The sequence below is a fragment of the Perca flavescens genome, chromosome 19, assembly GCF_004354835.1.
Source record: "Perca flavescens isolate YP-PL-M2 chromosome 19, PFLA_1.0, whole genome shotgun sequence".
Lineage (NCBI taxonomy): Eukaryota > Metazoa > Chordata > Actinopteri > Perciformes > Percidae > Perca > Perca flavescens.
Window position 1 is genome coordinate 25,177,787 of NC_041349.1, and position 15,124 is coordinate 25,192,910.

At 45.7% G+C, this 15,124-nt stretch overlaps 1 protein-coding gene across 1 annotated transcript in view; it reads right to left on the reverse strand.

Moving 5' to 3' along the window:
• efnb3b (ephrin-B3b) overlaps positions 1 to 9,879 on the reverse strand; it is a 76,279-nt gene extending 66,400 nt beyond the window's left edge. The window contains exon 1 of the mRNA XM_028564441.1: positions 8,545 to 9,879. Within this exon, the coding sequence (XP_028420242.1) occupies positions 8,545 to 8,693 (149 nt within the window). The 5' untranslated portion in view covers positions 8,694 to 9,879. The remainder of the gene's footprint in view (positions 1 to 8,544) is intronic.
• Positions 9,880 to 15,124: the final 5,245 nt, after the last annotated feature.

A 15,124-nucleotide genomic window follows, 5' to 3' on the forward strand; every position in this document is an offset into this window, starting at 1 on the left:
ATTAGAACTATGCTTATGTTCTCACACACACACACACACACACACACACACACACACACACACACACACACACACAAAGCATGAAGCCTGGGAAAATAATCAAGGTGCTGGGCGTTAGTATTGGAAAGTATTACAAGAGATCTGAGGTAGAGAAGTAGGCCTGTGCTCATATGGAGTAATAACTGGGTTTGTTTATTAGTGAGCCAAGTTTCAAGATGATGGACCATTAAAGCAGCAGGGGCAGAGCAGAACAAGGTTCCCTACCAAAGCCTCTTAACATGCGGATCATCTCTGACCCATTGTAAGTCAATGGGTAAAGATTATCTTAAGGCTAAGATGCTTTGGAGTAACAGGTCTCCACACATCTCCCACACAGGAGACCAAACATCCACTGCAACAGCCAGAGGATCCACACCCCCTCCAACCACCCCCAACACAAATAAAATCCATGTATTGTTTTGTAGTTGAGCAGCGAATAGTTGCTCTGCTTTGTTAGCAGGCTCCTTGCAGGCAGAGTGATTCATCTATGCTTGCTTTTACTCTGTGTTTCTGCGAATCTCTGAATAACATCTCCTAATGCCAAAAATATAAATGGAAAATGAGATATTTAAAAAGGCAAACACCACCTGGCTGTATCCACTTCATCACTTCAAAAAGCAGCTACCGGCTGTGTGCCTCGCATTTCGAGGTCCATTTCGTCGTTTCCTGGTGTATTTTTTGTTATTCCCGACATGACTTTGTGAGATTGCGTTCCACCTCAGCTACAATGGAGTAGTATTAAAAAGGAGAGCATCTCGGCAAACGTCAGGTTTCGCAGAATCAAAAAGTGAGGACTCCTCGACTCACCAACAATCACACAAGATCAAAGCCGAGGCAGAGACACCATTTGACTGTAGCCTCAATAGACCGGAATAAAAGCTGACTTTTGAATAAGACTCTGAGAAATACTCGGGTGTCTTGCATTGCACTGTATTATCCCTTCGTTTTTTTTCCCTACACACAACACAGATATGAAATAAATATAAATTGCAACACTTCATCCTGAAGTGCAATCAACTTTAAATATTGATTACAAAGTGGAACAGTAGAGCTGTCTTTTAAAAGGGAATTGATTTAGCTTTTGGCAAATTAAGACTATCAACACATTGCTCTGTTACGAGGCATTTGGCATTATTTCTGCCTCTGTTAGTCCTGCAAACTGCGTGTGAAGCACAATGTGTATTCGCAGCATCTCAGCTCATCACGTGAACTGTAGTAAATACAGAGAGGGGAAACTGCTGCCAGTCTCTTAATCGCTCCACGCTAAGTTGATCAAAGAGCTAATTCTGCCCCAAAACTCAATGAATTCCTTTAAAGCTTACCAGGTTTCATGCTGGACTACACAGGGATAAATATTATGGGACGTGTCAGCAATGAGGAATGAGGGGCCGTCCTGCTTGTATGGGAGCAGGAAGCAGCTAGTCATGGTGGTGACCTATAGATCATCAGTCACTCTCCCTGTCTGGGCTGTGTCACATCAAGCCTGTACCACTGTCAAACCCGGCCCGCGCTCCCCAACCATCCATCTCTCTCTTAACCCGCCGTCCCTCTCTGGCGTTCATGCTTTTTGTTTCCTCCTCTGACCCTTCTCTCCTCTATCTTTCCCTCATCTCACCCTGACAACACCCACTTCTTCTACGTCTGCCCTCTTGCTCATATCGGTCGAAGATGTTTGCCAAAAAACTTCAGCTGTGACAAGGCACAGCTGTCCCGACAGCCAACCCGCTCATTTGTCTCTCTTGTGTAGAAACGCTCCGTCTCTCTCTTTAACATTCAGTTACAAAACCGTTTTGGGCCGGCGTCCAATCAAAGCGCCACAATGACGTCCAAGACGGTTAGAGGAGAGTGATGGAGTTTGAGTGCTGGTGAAAGTGACGGAGCTGAAACTGGAATAAACTCTGGCTGCTAAAGACGTGACTGGGAGAGAAGAGGACAAAACATTTGTCTTTTGTTTTGCATTTCACAACTTCTGCATAGCCATGTGTAGGGTTATGCAAAAGAGGACTGGTTGTTGCTTTAGGGGAGAGCAGGTGTGAAAAGTGCAGATAATGCAGGTTGCTGCACTGGAATGGAGACATTTTCAACTTTAATTGGGGAAAATACTTGAAACAAGCTGAATTTTTATTGGAAACGGGCTGGAATTTGGTTTATTAAAGTGGCAGAATTTGGCCAGCAAATAAGGCTTTACGACTCAATTACAGACAAAAAAACAACAAAAGAAACACCTTTTGCAGTGCAAGTGCACATGGCATGCATCGGAACGGCTTAGAGAGATCCTGCTAACACACAATTTAGTATTCATGGCACAAACACACACATACCAGCACATCCTCTGTGTCAACCAGAATCAACACACACACACACACACACACACAAAATGACAAGAGCATCAACTCCCTCCCACTGCTATCCTGTTTATCTGGAATGATGCCCAAGCCACAGTAGCTGCTGCAATGCGAGCCCAGCCCAATGTTGTGGAGATGTGCAGGGCAGCAGTGGAGCTGGGAGCCTCGTGATACGGAGCATAAACAAAGCTGAAGAGTGAGGAGGGGAGGATAGAGGGATGGCAGGAGAGGAGGAAGAAGAAAGGGCTGGAACTACGAGACTGGAACGTGAGCAAAAGAAAAGATAGAGAAGGTGATGAGCAGTGTGTCGGAGGTTGCCTCTACATTGCACACCAGTCTGGCCGGACACACACACACACTTTCAGGCTGGCTTCTCATCACACTGGTCTGCTTCTCTGTGTCACCCGGGGGAGGAGGATTGACCTGGCCTAGTCCAAATGCTGCCAGGAGGTTTGGATGATCCCGCTTAGGCAGGGTGTGCTGTGAAGCAAGCTAATGAGAGGCCAGTGTGTGTGTGTGTGTGTGCGTGCATGTGTGTATGTGTGTGCGTGCGTGTGTGTGGCTTTGCTAAGGGGCTCTGGGTTCAACCACCCAGGGCAATCTGCCCAGTGATGCTGGGACACATGTGACCTCTTTAGACCCGGGGCCTGGATTACTGTTACCACTACAACCGTTGCAACCGCGTGCACATTTGTGTGCATGTTTCCAGGGAAGAAAGTTGCTTGTTCCTGCATGCGTTCCAACGTTCTGAGCTAGCTCAGCCAGCAGCACGCTTTTAATCTCCTTCATCCTAATCATCAGCACTTTTAACAATTACCAAGATCCCAAAGTCACTTCTAAAGCCCTGGGGACTGGGGAAGTAAATTAGTTCTTTAGCTAACCCCAGCATATTTACAACACCGCTTTATAGCTGTTATGATGTTGATGAATGTGCACTGCCCCTGCCAAATAAACTTATAATCGAGTGATAAAATAATGAATGAATTCCGAGTGGAACAACAGTCCGTGACGCCTGCCAATTTCCTCACCTCTCCTGTGTGTGTGTGTGTGTGTGTGTGTGTGTGTGTGTGTGTGTGCGTGTGTGTATGTGTGTGAAAATATGTGTGCGCACGCACATCTGCCCTCCTGTGTTTACCGTGTGTGTTAAACGCTCACTTGCACATGCGACAAAGGAGATACATTAGGACCACACACTCTTTACGCATGTGTCCGACATAGATGGGAGGGGAAGGTCGAGCCCCCTGAGTATCTTGTATGTGTGTGTATGTGTGTGTATGTGTGGGTGTGTGGGTGAGCAGGCGTCTGCTGAGAGAACATGCAGCTGCAATAGATCCGTCTCTTCGCGTGTCTGTATTTTCTGCATACTTGTGTGCACATCTGTCTGCTTGCAATGCCCAAAAAGAATCCAGCCTCTGGCCGGATTGGTTGCATTCTCCTTCTCCATGCCCTGGCCTTTTCATTCTGCCACATCAGCTAAAAGCTCTTTTCACAGCTCCTGTTGCTCTCAGCTCGTAAACTTACCCACACTCCTCTTTTTCATCGAGGGAGAGGGAGTTAGGTGGAGAAAGGGATTGAGGGAGAAGGGGGAGCGGCCACTGCCTGCTTGCTTTATTAACAGGCAGCTCAAACAATATGTCTTATATTCTTTCCTCCTCTTCTGCTCTACATTCCTTCTCTTGTTTTTACACCTCCTCGCTCCTAAAATACATTTTTTAAAAAAAAAAAAAAAACTACCCAGTGGATATTCTTTAATCATGTAGCCTAAGGATGCGTGTAGGCTTACCAGGCTCATGCTTACTTATCCACACGGCCCAGAAAAGCCTCGGTGCATGCATGCATTATTCATGAAGGGGAAACTTACAGGTGGGTTTTACTCGGGGTGAAACCGGGTGTGGCGTTTCAAACACACAAACAATCGATAAACTGGTGGAATGCTGCTCCTTTGATAGGACACCCCGTTTGACCCACTAACACTCTCCCAGAATGCCCTCGCCAAGAAGATTTCCAGTTTTTTTGTTTTTTTTTTTGGGAGTTGAAACACTTAGCCCAGTTAGCTAGTCTTTTATCCGGCGCCAATTAGCCGCCGATTAATGAATTATTGAGGAACGGGAAAGGGGGGGATTAAATTTTAATGTGGATCTTAGGGGGAATAGTTGTATTACAAGTCACCGCGAGCGCCGAGCGAGGAGACGCCCACCCTCAGCAGCCGTTTACAATAATCTACAGCCGTTTACTAAAGTATGGAAAGAGAGGAGAAAAAAAAAAAAAAAAAAGAGGAATAGAGAAACTGTAAGTGGAGCAGGAGGGAGGTTTTGGCCTTGAGAACAGACAGTGAAATCAAACTTGCAAAAGGGCCAAAAACTACACAACTCCATATGTTGTGATCAGAGCACTGACCAAAGCCAAAATTCACTCTACTTGAATTCACTTTCTATGTGGGTCCACCAGTCTTTGATGTGTGGGTGTGTGTGTGTGTGTGTGTGTGGGTCACCTGCCACCCCAGCCCCCCCACCCCCAAAACTCCTGAGCAGTAATGTAAGATTCGATCTTTCATTAGGGCGGCCGTGTAAGGCCGATAATAGGAGATGCTGAGAAAAGGATAATGTATGTCTGTGGGGGGGAAGCTCTTCCCAAGGTGATCGTTCTGGTTCAGTTCTCTCTTCCTCAAGCAGAACCTGTATTGGCACTTGAGACTTAACTGCTATTGATTTACTTAGGGTTAGGACTGTCTACCCCCCTCTGCTCTCTCTCTACCACTCCTTCTGTTTCTCATTCACCTCCTGGCACCTGCCTCGGTTTATATTCCTCCCTTCACACCTCGGCCTCTTCTCTTTCCGGCGGGCCGGAGTCATTCCAGCTAAAGGAGCAGTCAATAAAAGAGGGGATGCAGCACTTGATGGCCGTAAGCATTCTCATACTTTACTGTAACTCACGTCAGCGTGATCATTCCATTTATTAGGGGTGGCAAAAAAAAATTATCGTATTTATCGTGATTTTTTTGCGCCAATTTTTATCACTTAAATATTTCCTGTTCATACCCTGCCGACGGTGTGTACATCATATCAGTTTCCAGAAAAACAGAGCAAAAGCAGAAAATGCAGAAAGTCCATGTTATGTACTACTTTACAAATGAAATAAATGTCAGACTAACTGACTGACTAGCATGTGATGTGCGTTCTTCTTAGAAAACTATTAGCTTTTAGAAATGTCTCATGATATATTGTCTCTAGAAGTGTATTATTCAACTTTTGTTTTTGTTAAAAAAGGAAAAGAAAATCGCAATACTCAATACTATTGAAGTGCAATAATTCTAGAATCGCAATGAATGAAAATCGCAACTGCAAATGGAATCTGCACCCATGTATCGCGAAAGAATCGAATCGGGGCTAAAGCATATCATTCCTGCCCTACTATTTGTGATGTGTTCCAGGATTGAATCAGGTAGTAGAATACAAGGCATGCAGACCCTCCGCTACACCCACGGGTGCCTCCTTTTCCTCTTCACCTCTGTCACTCACAACCCTAGCATCACATCAGGAGCTGTTGTAGTGCTATAATTAGTGGCTGGATGTGACACATGTTTCCAATTTGCTACGCCTGGTCACAGCACCGGAGGGTGGGGGGTGGGGGAGTGGGGGTGATGGAGCGAGGTAGAGATAGAGACAGACGGGAAGTGACAAGGGGAAAAAAGGGAGAGATATAGAGAAGAACAGAGATGGTGGGGGAAGCCGGGAGAGAAGGAGGGCATCGAAATAAAGGCATCACGAGAGGAAGAAAAAATATAAGAAAGAGGTGCAAAGGTATGGAAGAGAGAAGGGAGAGGAAGAGAAGGAGCTGGGGGTTGCTCACACAGGCGGAAAGAAAGATGGGAGGAGAGGCGGAGCGAAGCTGCAGGTGGACACTCTAGACTTCAAAGCAGAACATCCAGCAGAGGTCTGGAGGTTAACAACGTGATAGTCCATTTGCTACACAGACAAGATGTGAACCATACATGTGCTCCTGCACCTGATTGACACAGACTACTGCTTCTGCTTACTTTGTGCCTCATTTCAGAAGTACAAACCAGATGTGTGTGGGCTCAAACTCTGTCTTTGGAAGATGCACACTATTTGGACAAGCATTGGCTCTCATATTTCAGCCCAGGGCCAAAACCTAGTCTGCCCCGAGGCAGCTGAAACTAGAGTACTCCTCTCGTCATGTAGAGACCGAGGAGAACCAAGTACATGGAAGTGTGTAAAAGAGCCAAGAAAATAAACTGGAGGAATGACTAAGCTGATTAACTATGAACAGTAAGCTTCATAGTATACAATAGGCTTTGTATTTTCAATATATGAGTGAGCAAATCTGTGGAAATGAGTATGGAGTCTGGCATCAAAGCCACCACCCTTCTAATTGCCAGCCATCCTGGCCCATTCACTAAGCCCCGACACCCACCTAATACTAAACTCCATTAGGAGGGAGACAATAGCGTGGAGTCACCTGTAAAGGCCCCAAACGCCTGAGCTGTTATCTTCTCAGTGGAAATTACCCTCCCGTGTCCAACTCCACTCCCTGTTGGGTGAATCCACCCACTGCTGACAAAAAGGCCTCATTAAGGGCTTCATGCCTGGCTCCACAGCGGGGGCCCACGTATAGTTGCATCTGTGGAGAGGGGAGAAACTGGGCAGGCCATAGCCTACAGCACATGGGGACGCATTAAAAACCTGTTTGACTCTTTAAAAAAAATTTTTTTTTAAAAAGCCCCCGGCATGGGTGTGAGCTAGAGATGGCAAGGTTTGGTAAGCTGCTACAGTAAGCCTAAGTGAGTCTCAATTTGCTTTTGTAGGGGGGTTTTGCATTATAAAGTGAGACATGTAGGTAAAGGTTCAAGAAATGGGAGCTACTCTGGACCAGTGTTCCCTTGAAGCTGATAGTCTGGTGGTTAGGGCTGAGCTTGATTTAAGAAATTCTTAGTCGACTAACACTCATTCAATTGTATCGACTAATCGATTAGTTGATTTAATTGACAGATCTGTAAATCTGGGTTTCTCCTCAAAGAGTCCTGCAAAAGCACCACTTTAATTCTTGTGTTTACCAGAGATGTGCTCGTACGTTTCTTGGAAATAAGTCATTAAGCGTGAAAAAAGCATAAAACATGACTAATTGACTAAAGAAATCTAAGTTGACTAAGACCAAAACGACTGATTAGTCGATAGCAGCCCTACTGGTGGCTTTCCTATCTGTTAAGATGAAAAATAGTAAGTATCATAGTTCATGTCGCACACACATGTAGTTGCATGTTGCAGAATAGAAGCTTGGTGCCACTAAAATCCTTCCATCACCTCCATACAAGCAGCCTTGTTATTCTCCAGCCCCCCCTCTCTCTAGCACCATGCAGGCTCTATTCAGACACTGGGAAATTGACAGAGGTGTGAGAAAAGTGGTGTGGGTTGTTAAGGTCGGACGGCCGAGAGGTGTTTAAAATGACATTTCCTCCGCTAATGCCTGGCACCTTCTCCAGAGGAAAGAGAAAAATGCAAATGAGCGTGGCCGGCCGGCCGAGCGAGCACGCAGGCTGTTTGAGAGGCCTGCGGGCCGGGGCCTGCACTCTAATCAACGGTCATCCAGCAACAGCAATTACAGCACCACGCGCGCGCGCGCACGCACACACACACACACACACACACACACACACACACACGTCTTTATTATGCGACACGCTGCCTGCAGCTTACAGGGACTTTACCAATAAGAACAACTACAGCTGGTTTATAGCCACATTAATCAATGCTGCTCGAGCTGTGCATTTATCTAACTAAACTGGTTCTATTGAACCCCTGCAGGACTGCAAACAATAACTATGATCGGCTATGATACAACTGTTATTTTCGGGGTTAGAAAGTGCAATAAATTGGCATAGTAATAAATTCCCGTATGGAACTTCCTGGTGTTTTTTGTATAGCATATATGCCATGTTGCATTACCAGGCACTTAAGAGTTACTCGCATTCATTAAAATGTTTTCTAAATCCCCTCTTCTCAGCGTGTCACACTTCGAACATGAAATTAAAGTAATTATTCGATCTTTTTTTTCGCTCTATCGTGGGCTGGAAACTTCAAGTTCAAACCTGCAATTAAGCGAGCAGTGAAATGCTGAGGTCTGCCTGCCTGCATGCTCCTACCTTTCGTTCAGAGAATTCCAGTAGATGGGCTCCATATTGCTGGCCGCCGTCCCCAGTAAATCCAGTAAGAATATTAGCAGGATCCACAATCCAATCCCACTTCCTCGACACGCCATTTCAACCCTGACACCCAGAATATGCAGCCACATTTAAAAAAAAAAAAAGAAAAAAGAAAAAGAAATGGGCAATACTTTAAATGCTGTGGCGAGGAGGTTCTCAAAACAATGGATGTGCGACCACAGCCGAGCAGGCTATAGGTAGAGGCAGTCAAAGTGTGGAGTGAAAGCCCGCTGTGTACAACCTCATGGATCCACAATTGATCAAAAATGGACTGGATCAAACCAAAAGCAGACTCTGAAACGTGCAGGAGAAACTTGTTCAATCCGTGCGTCTGGATCTCCAAAAAACGACGGGGTTTTCTGCGCGTCCACGGTCGTTACTATTTCAGTGCCAATCCCATGACTTTCCCATTAATTTGTCATCAGTCCTCCTTGTTTCCAAAGCAGTGCTCCTCTGCTCAAATATAACTCCACTGAATCAAATTTTCTGACATGTATCGCCACCCAAGAGCTATTTCTGTTGCCTTTCGGTGCGCCCTAATTGTCTTTTTCCGAACAATGTTCCCTTGTTCTCTGTGCCGACTCTGTGTGATTTCTCTCCCATTACCTTGTTTTCTCCAAAGAAGATCTACCTTCCAACATGTAAGGCTGGACCGAAAAGAAATGTTGTCAGTCTGTTAGAAGGAAAACAGTCGATATCGGACCAAAAACTGTCAGGGTCAAGCGTTTAAAACGGAAAAAGATGACACTCGTGTCCACAGCTCCATCCTCATAAAGACATGTTGATGCTCGGTGGGCTTGAGTCAATGCGCATTGCAATCCTTCTTCTCCTCTCTGTGAAAACGCACAGGTTCAGCGCGGGTTGTAAATCCGCAAATCCGTCAGCAAACAGATTCGTCGGAAATTAAAACAAAGACTAAATCCAAATCGATGAGTCGGACAATCAAACACAAGAAAACTGAGAGAAACAAACCAAAGAGCTCGAAAAGCACCTCCACTCTCGGAATGGCGCAAAAGACCAACGCGAAACTTGCTAAGTGATTTAAAGAAAAAAAAAGGATAAGATGCGAGTTGTTGGGAGCATCAGTCCCGGTTGGAAATTGACGCCTGTCTGATGTAGCGCATCATTTGGATTCGCTTCTCGGCCAGAGGGAAAAACGCTTCATTCGTTATCTCATCCGTCTCTCTGCCTCAGAATCCCTCTGCTTTGACTTGGCCTAATGCTCGCAGTACATTGACAGACCGACTGGCTTGTTTGAAAGGAGGAGGAGGAGGGAAAAAGGGGACGTAGTTGAATGGGGAAAGGAAAAAAAAAATCCCCATCCTCCGACTGGAAGGCAGGCAGGGCGCACTGACGGAGCGCAATTCTTCCAGGCTGTCCGGGGAGGGGCGGTATCGAGTCCCTTTTCAGCACCTCCTCTCTTGAGTTTCAGGGGGCCCCCCGACTCGGACCTCTGGACTCCCTGGCGCTCTATCCTGCCTCCTTTCAGACGCTGAAGAAGACCCCCCCTACCCCCTTCCTCTCTAGACGCTCACCAACGTGCGCCCCCCACCTCCCACCCCCCACCGCCTTTGCTCAGCGCCGTGATGGAAGAGCAAGAGCGCCCTCAATGCATTTAGTTGGCATCACACGTGGCACTGCAACAGGATTGTATTAAAATAATCCAGCTGGGATTTTTAGGAGGACATTATACAAACGGCACAGCAAAGCTCTAGGTCCCTATAGAAGTCTTTATGGTTTATTAAACATGAAATATGCCTAATGGTCCAGTAGGAGCTCATTATAGGTGCATTCAAGGAATATTATGACAGCATTTTAAAAGCAGAACACAGTCACACTAGTAGCACCTTGTGTATTCTTTGGAAAACATCTTGAAAAGGATGATGTCACGCATGACCACTGGACTGGATTCACCTCATAGTCAAGTCTGCAGCCCAGTCTAAACAAAAATAATCCCCCCCCTCTCTCTCTCTCCCTCTCTGTGTGGGAGAATGTGGTCCTCTCATCTCCTCTCTCTCTCTCCGTCTTCCCGTTGACAGCAGGGGAAGAGTCCTAACATCCAGCACCAACACTTCAAAGTGGGGCCGTTCCGCATGATGAGGTACAGGACGAGCCAGGTGACAGGCCCCACTGAGGGCCACACACACCACTGTTTACACTGAGGCCCCCGGTCGCCAAGAACACTGACACTGATTCATTTATACACTGTTAACAAACACACACACACACACACACACACACACACACACACACACACACACACACACACACACACACACACACACACACACACGAGGACTGTCAAAACTGTGGCTGTACTGCCCCCATGTGGTACACAGTGCATGAACCTGACTGCACTGCATAGCTCCATACATCATTTCCTACACATTAGAGTTATACATGCTCTCTATCCATCCACCACTTCCTGGGATCTTCTTCTCCCTTTCCAGAGTTGCACCTGAGAACAAATGTTACACGGACGTAAACCTAAAGAAGTACTCCACCAGTTTTTCACATGCTGTTCAGTTTACTCGTCAAGTACTCCTCAGCCTGTTGTATAATGTCGTTTGTGGCTCTGAGGGGAACTTTCTTGATATTGTGTGATATTTTGGTTTTGGGCTTGAGACTCTGATTTTTACTACTTTTTTTTTTAATCTGCACTTGGGAGTCTCCAAAATATATGGAAGTGCGATGCTAAATCGTTGGAGTCCCCCTTTAAGAATCTTAAGGTGCATTTGACTTCTTTTCTTCTATAAAAAAAAAGTGAGTGAGTTTTTACTAACATTATCGGACACAAAACATTGTTTTTCTGAGACGGAGATAGAGGAGAGCATATGAGGGGCAAGGCTTTAGTGTCTTGCTCAAGGCCACTTCAGCAGAGCAGATGCGTGATCTTACACAAGCTTTAACCAGGGTCTGCAGGCTGAAGTATTATCTGCAAGTAAGACGACTAAAGTGCAGGCATTTCCTCTGCAGTGCTAAATTACAGCATGCTTTCAACAAGAATTGTAATTGCAGGTTATGAGATCCAAACAAGAAACAAATACAGCGAGGAGATTTTATAGGGATGGTCAGAGGCGAAGAGAAAAAAAAAAAAAAAAAAAAAAAAAAAAAAAAAAAAAAAAAAAGAGAGCAGAGATGGAGGCGTTTGTGTTGCGCTGACCTCCCGAAACCTTGGCAAGGCAGATGACAGAGCTAAATGTAGTGCAGGAAGACCGACTAGTTTAGAGACAACAGTAGTTCAGAGGTGGAGCTGGCATGAAAAACAAACCTCCTGTTCTGTCTGGGAATCTGTGTGGGAAAACTGGCTGGTTTGTGGCTCTGCGATTGGAAGATGACTCAGGTTTTTTTAAAGAAAATGCACAGCTATAAGATCCCACCTACATCAGGTCTGTCATAGTGCTGAATAACTGCATGTACTTTCTGGGGGTGATATGTGAGCAGGAAGAAGGAGTTGGACAATGTGATTTATTTGTATGCTTAATATACAGCCATAGCTGGCATGTCAGTGTGTATCAGCGCTTATTTATCCATGCTGACCTCATTTGCCTGCACCATCCTTCAACTCTTCCTTATAAGCGCATCCTCTCCCCGATGACTACAGTCTGCTCCAGCTGCCAGACCTCACCACACACACATAATGTAATATAAATACACACAAGCATACACACGTCCACACAAAATCGAGCACCATTGGCACACAGTAGGTATATAGCTGCAAACATAAGCAATTACAGTAAGTGCATGGTTAACATTATGCATGTAGTGGCAAGGATTAAGGTTAAGGATAGACACAAACACACAGACACCCATGGTGGCGGCAATACAAAGACCTCAGACAGGAAAACATGCACCCTGGTGGGAGTGAAATTCAAACCGAGGGTGGTACAGAAGTCTGTGTGTGTGTGTGTGTGTGTCTCAGAGCATGGCACCCTTGCCCGACTTGCAAGTTTATAGATCTCAGCTGCATGTCTTTATTCTTTTGCATCTGTCTGCCTCTGTGAGCTTCCACCACACACACACACACACACACACACACACACACACACACACACACACACACACACACACACACACACACACACACACACACACACACACACACACACACACACACACACACACACACACACACACACACACACACACACACACACACACACCTCCTGTGACAGAGAGAGATGGGGGGGCGAGGGGATTGTGAGTGAGGGGTTGCGCAGCATGTGATGTGCGGATCACACGTGGATCATACTCGCTGATTCTGCATCAGTAAACAATTTGTACCTGACAGCTGATCTCTCCCACACACCTACCTACATTTGCATACTTAAGCAGTCTGTGTCATCTATGCTTCTTTCCCAGGACAATCTCTAATGCCAGCAATTTTCCAAATTGACCGAAATCTAGTTCTAATTCTACCCTAAAAACCTCAAATCTCAACCTTAACCTTGCAGCTGCACACAGACAGAGAGATTACACTGCATGGCTGGCAGGTGCAATTGAATGAGTTTCTCTATAGTCACTGGCCAGACACCTTCTGTACTTGATCTCTTCATCTCAACCTTCCTTCGGCTATTAAGAAAAATAAATTGATTTAGAAGAGTGCAGCTCAGTTTAGTGACATTATGACTCATAGTAGGTCATTCGAGGTGCATTCCACTCACCAACCTTCTGGGCTGGAAACCCTCTTAAAAAGAAGTGTCTGCCTGCAACCTTACTTATGGGTTGAATACACAGCATCTATGAGTTGTGAGCATTTAATCCTCTAAACCTCTCAGTTTGTTCTATCTCAATAATTGGAAGAGGCCTAAAGAGATTAAAAAAAACATCCAATATTTCACAAGAAAGAAAATATTAGAGTCATTAAAGTTGGACAAATAATCTGAATTGAATTAGGAGAACATCGTTTTTCTTCCAATTGATCAACTCCTCAGATTTGGCACTGCTGCATACTGTATATGGAATTAGGACACAGCACAGATTTGTAGTCCTTGCATCAACAGTAATTGCAGTCAACTGTGTTCACCTCATGTCCCGGAAGTAACCCCTTATGAGGTGAAGGCCCCACACAATGTGGACATTTGATGCAAGAACACACTCGCACACAATTCTTTTCACACTTGGGTTTTGGCTTTCATGTCCTCTGCGTGTCTTCGCCTCCCATCCCCTCTGCCTCCCTTTTCATTTTATCAACAGGGCGCCTCCTTGCTCCTCCTAATCTCCTCCTCCATCTGTCTCCTCGGCCGCGAGCAGGGCACCTCTGACCCGGCCCACTGCTCCACTTGCTCCCCCCTGACACCACTCTGCCTCCAAACTTCTCATCCGCCGAATCCTCCATAAACCTCCCCTTGCAGCCGCTGTGGAGAGGGGAATGAGCGAGGGAGGGAGGTTATGGAAGGGTGTAGAGAACAGACAGGCGCTGGGACAAGGGTTGTCCATGCAGCCTGAGGGCAGGTAGAAGGATGAATTTAGGCCCTACTGCTCTATCTTTCCCCAGAGTGCAATTACACATGCAATTATTCTCCGTGGGCATCGCACACCCCGCTAAACCGCCAAGATCACATCCAATCTGTCAGGGTCGGCTGGGATACTGGATGCTTAGTGTACTTCAATAGGCTCACCCTCATGATAACTAGCTACGGTGATGGCCAGAGGGAATGTGTGGAGGAGAGGATGAGAGGATGAATAGAGGCACACATGCGAGTACATGCCTTAAAGTTGATAGTCTATATGTATAAGGGCTTACACATCCGTGAGAGAAATGCCAATGCAGAGCTGCTCCTTTCAACCCGTCAGCAGCTGTAGAATATGATGATATGACACATCTTTCCTCTGTATTAATCCTCCCAGCCATTTCTGATAGATATCCATGTGTGCGTGTCTCCACATCTGGAGTGAATAGGTGTGGGGGGAAATCAGATTCCAGAGTGAAATGAAACCTCATGGTTCTGTGCTTTTCCCTGGCTTCAGAGCATGTGCAGCAAATACAGGTGCCAATTATTTTTCCCATCCAATGTAAACCAGAGAACAAGGACGCGTCAATCACCGCCGCCGCCTTTTGGAATGGAAATGGGATGTGTTCCGAGGAACGCAGCTATTTTGGTGGCTGATGAAATGGGTTGCTTGGGACTTGTAAAAATATCCCTGCATTTTCAGGCTTTTTAAGGAAAACCTCAAGTCATCTGAACTTCAGACTGGTCGGTCTATAATAAGCAGAAAATGGGGCTGTGTGACAATTGCATTCGACTACTGACTGAACAATAAGGGGTTTCATGTCATAATTTCACATTCCCTATTTTGGGATTTAGCTGCTATCCTAACTAGTGATAATAACAGAAGAAGTCAATGATCATCTGCAGGTCGGAAATGCACGTAGCCCTACACTAAAGAAATGCTCCCAGCTAGGCTAGCACCTCTGTGAGTTTAATGCTAACGTCAGAATGCAAACACACTCACATTGACGACGCTAATGTGTCAATAAGCAAGTCTAGTTACCATACTTACTTTAGCAGGTTAACAT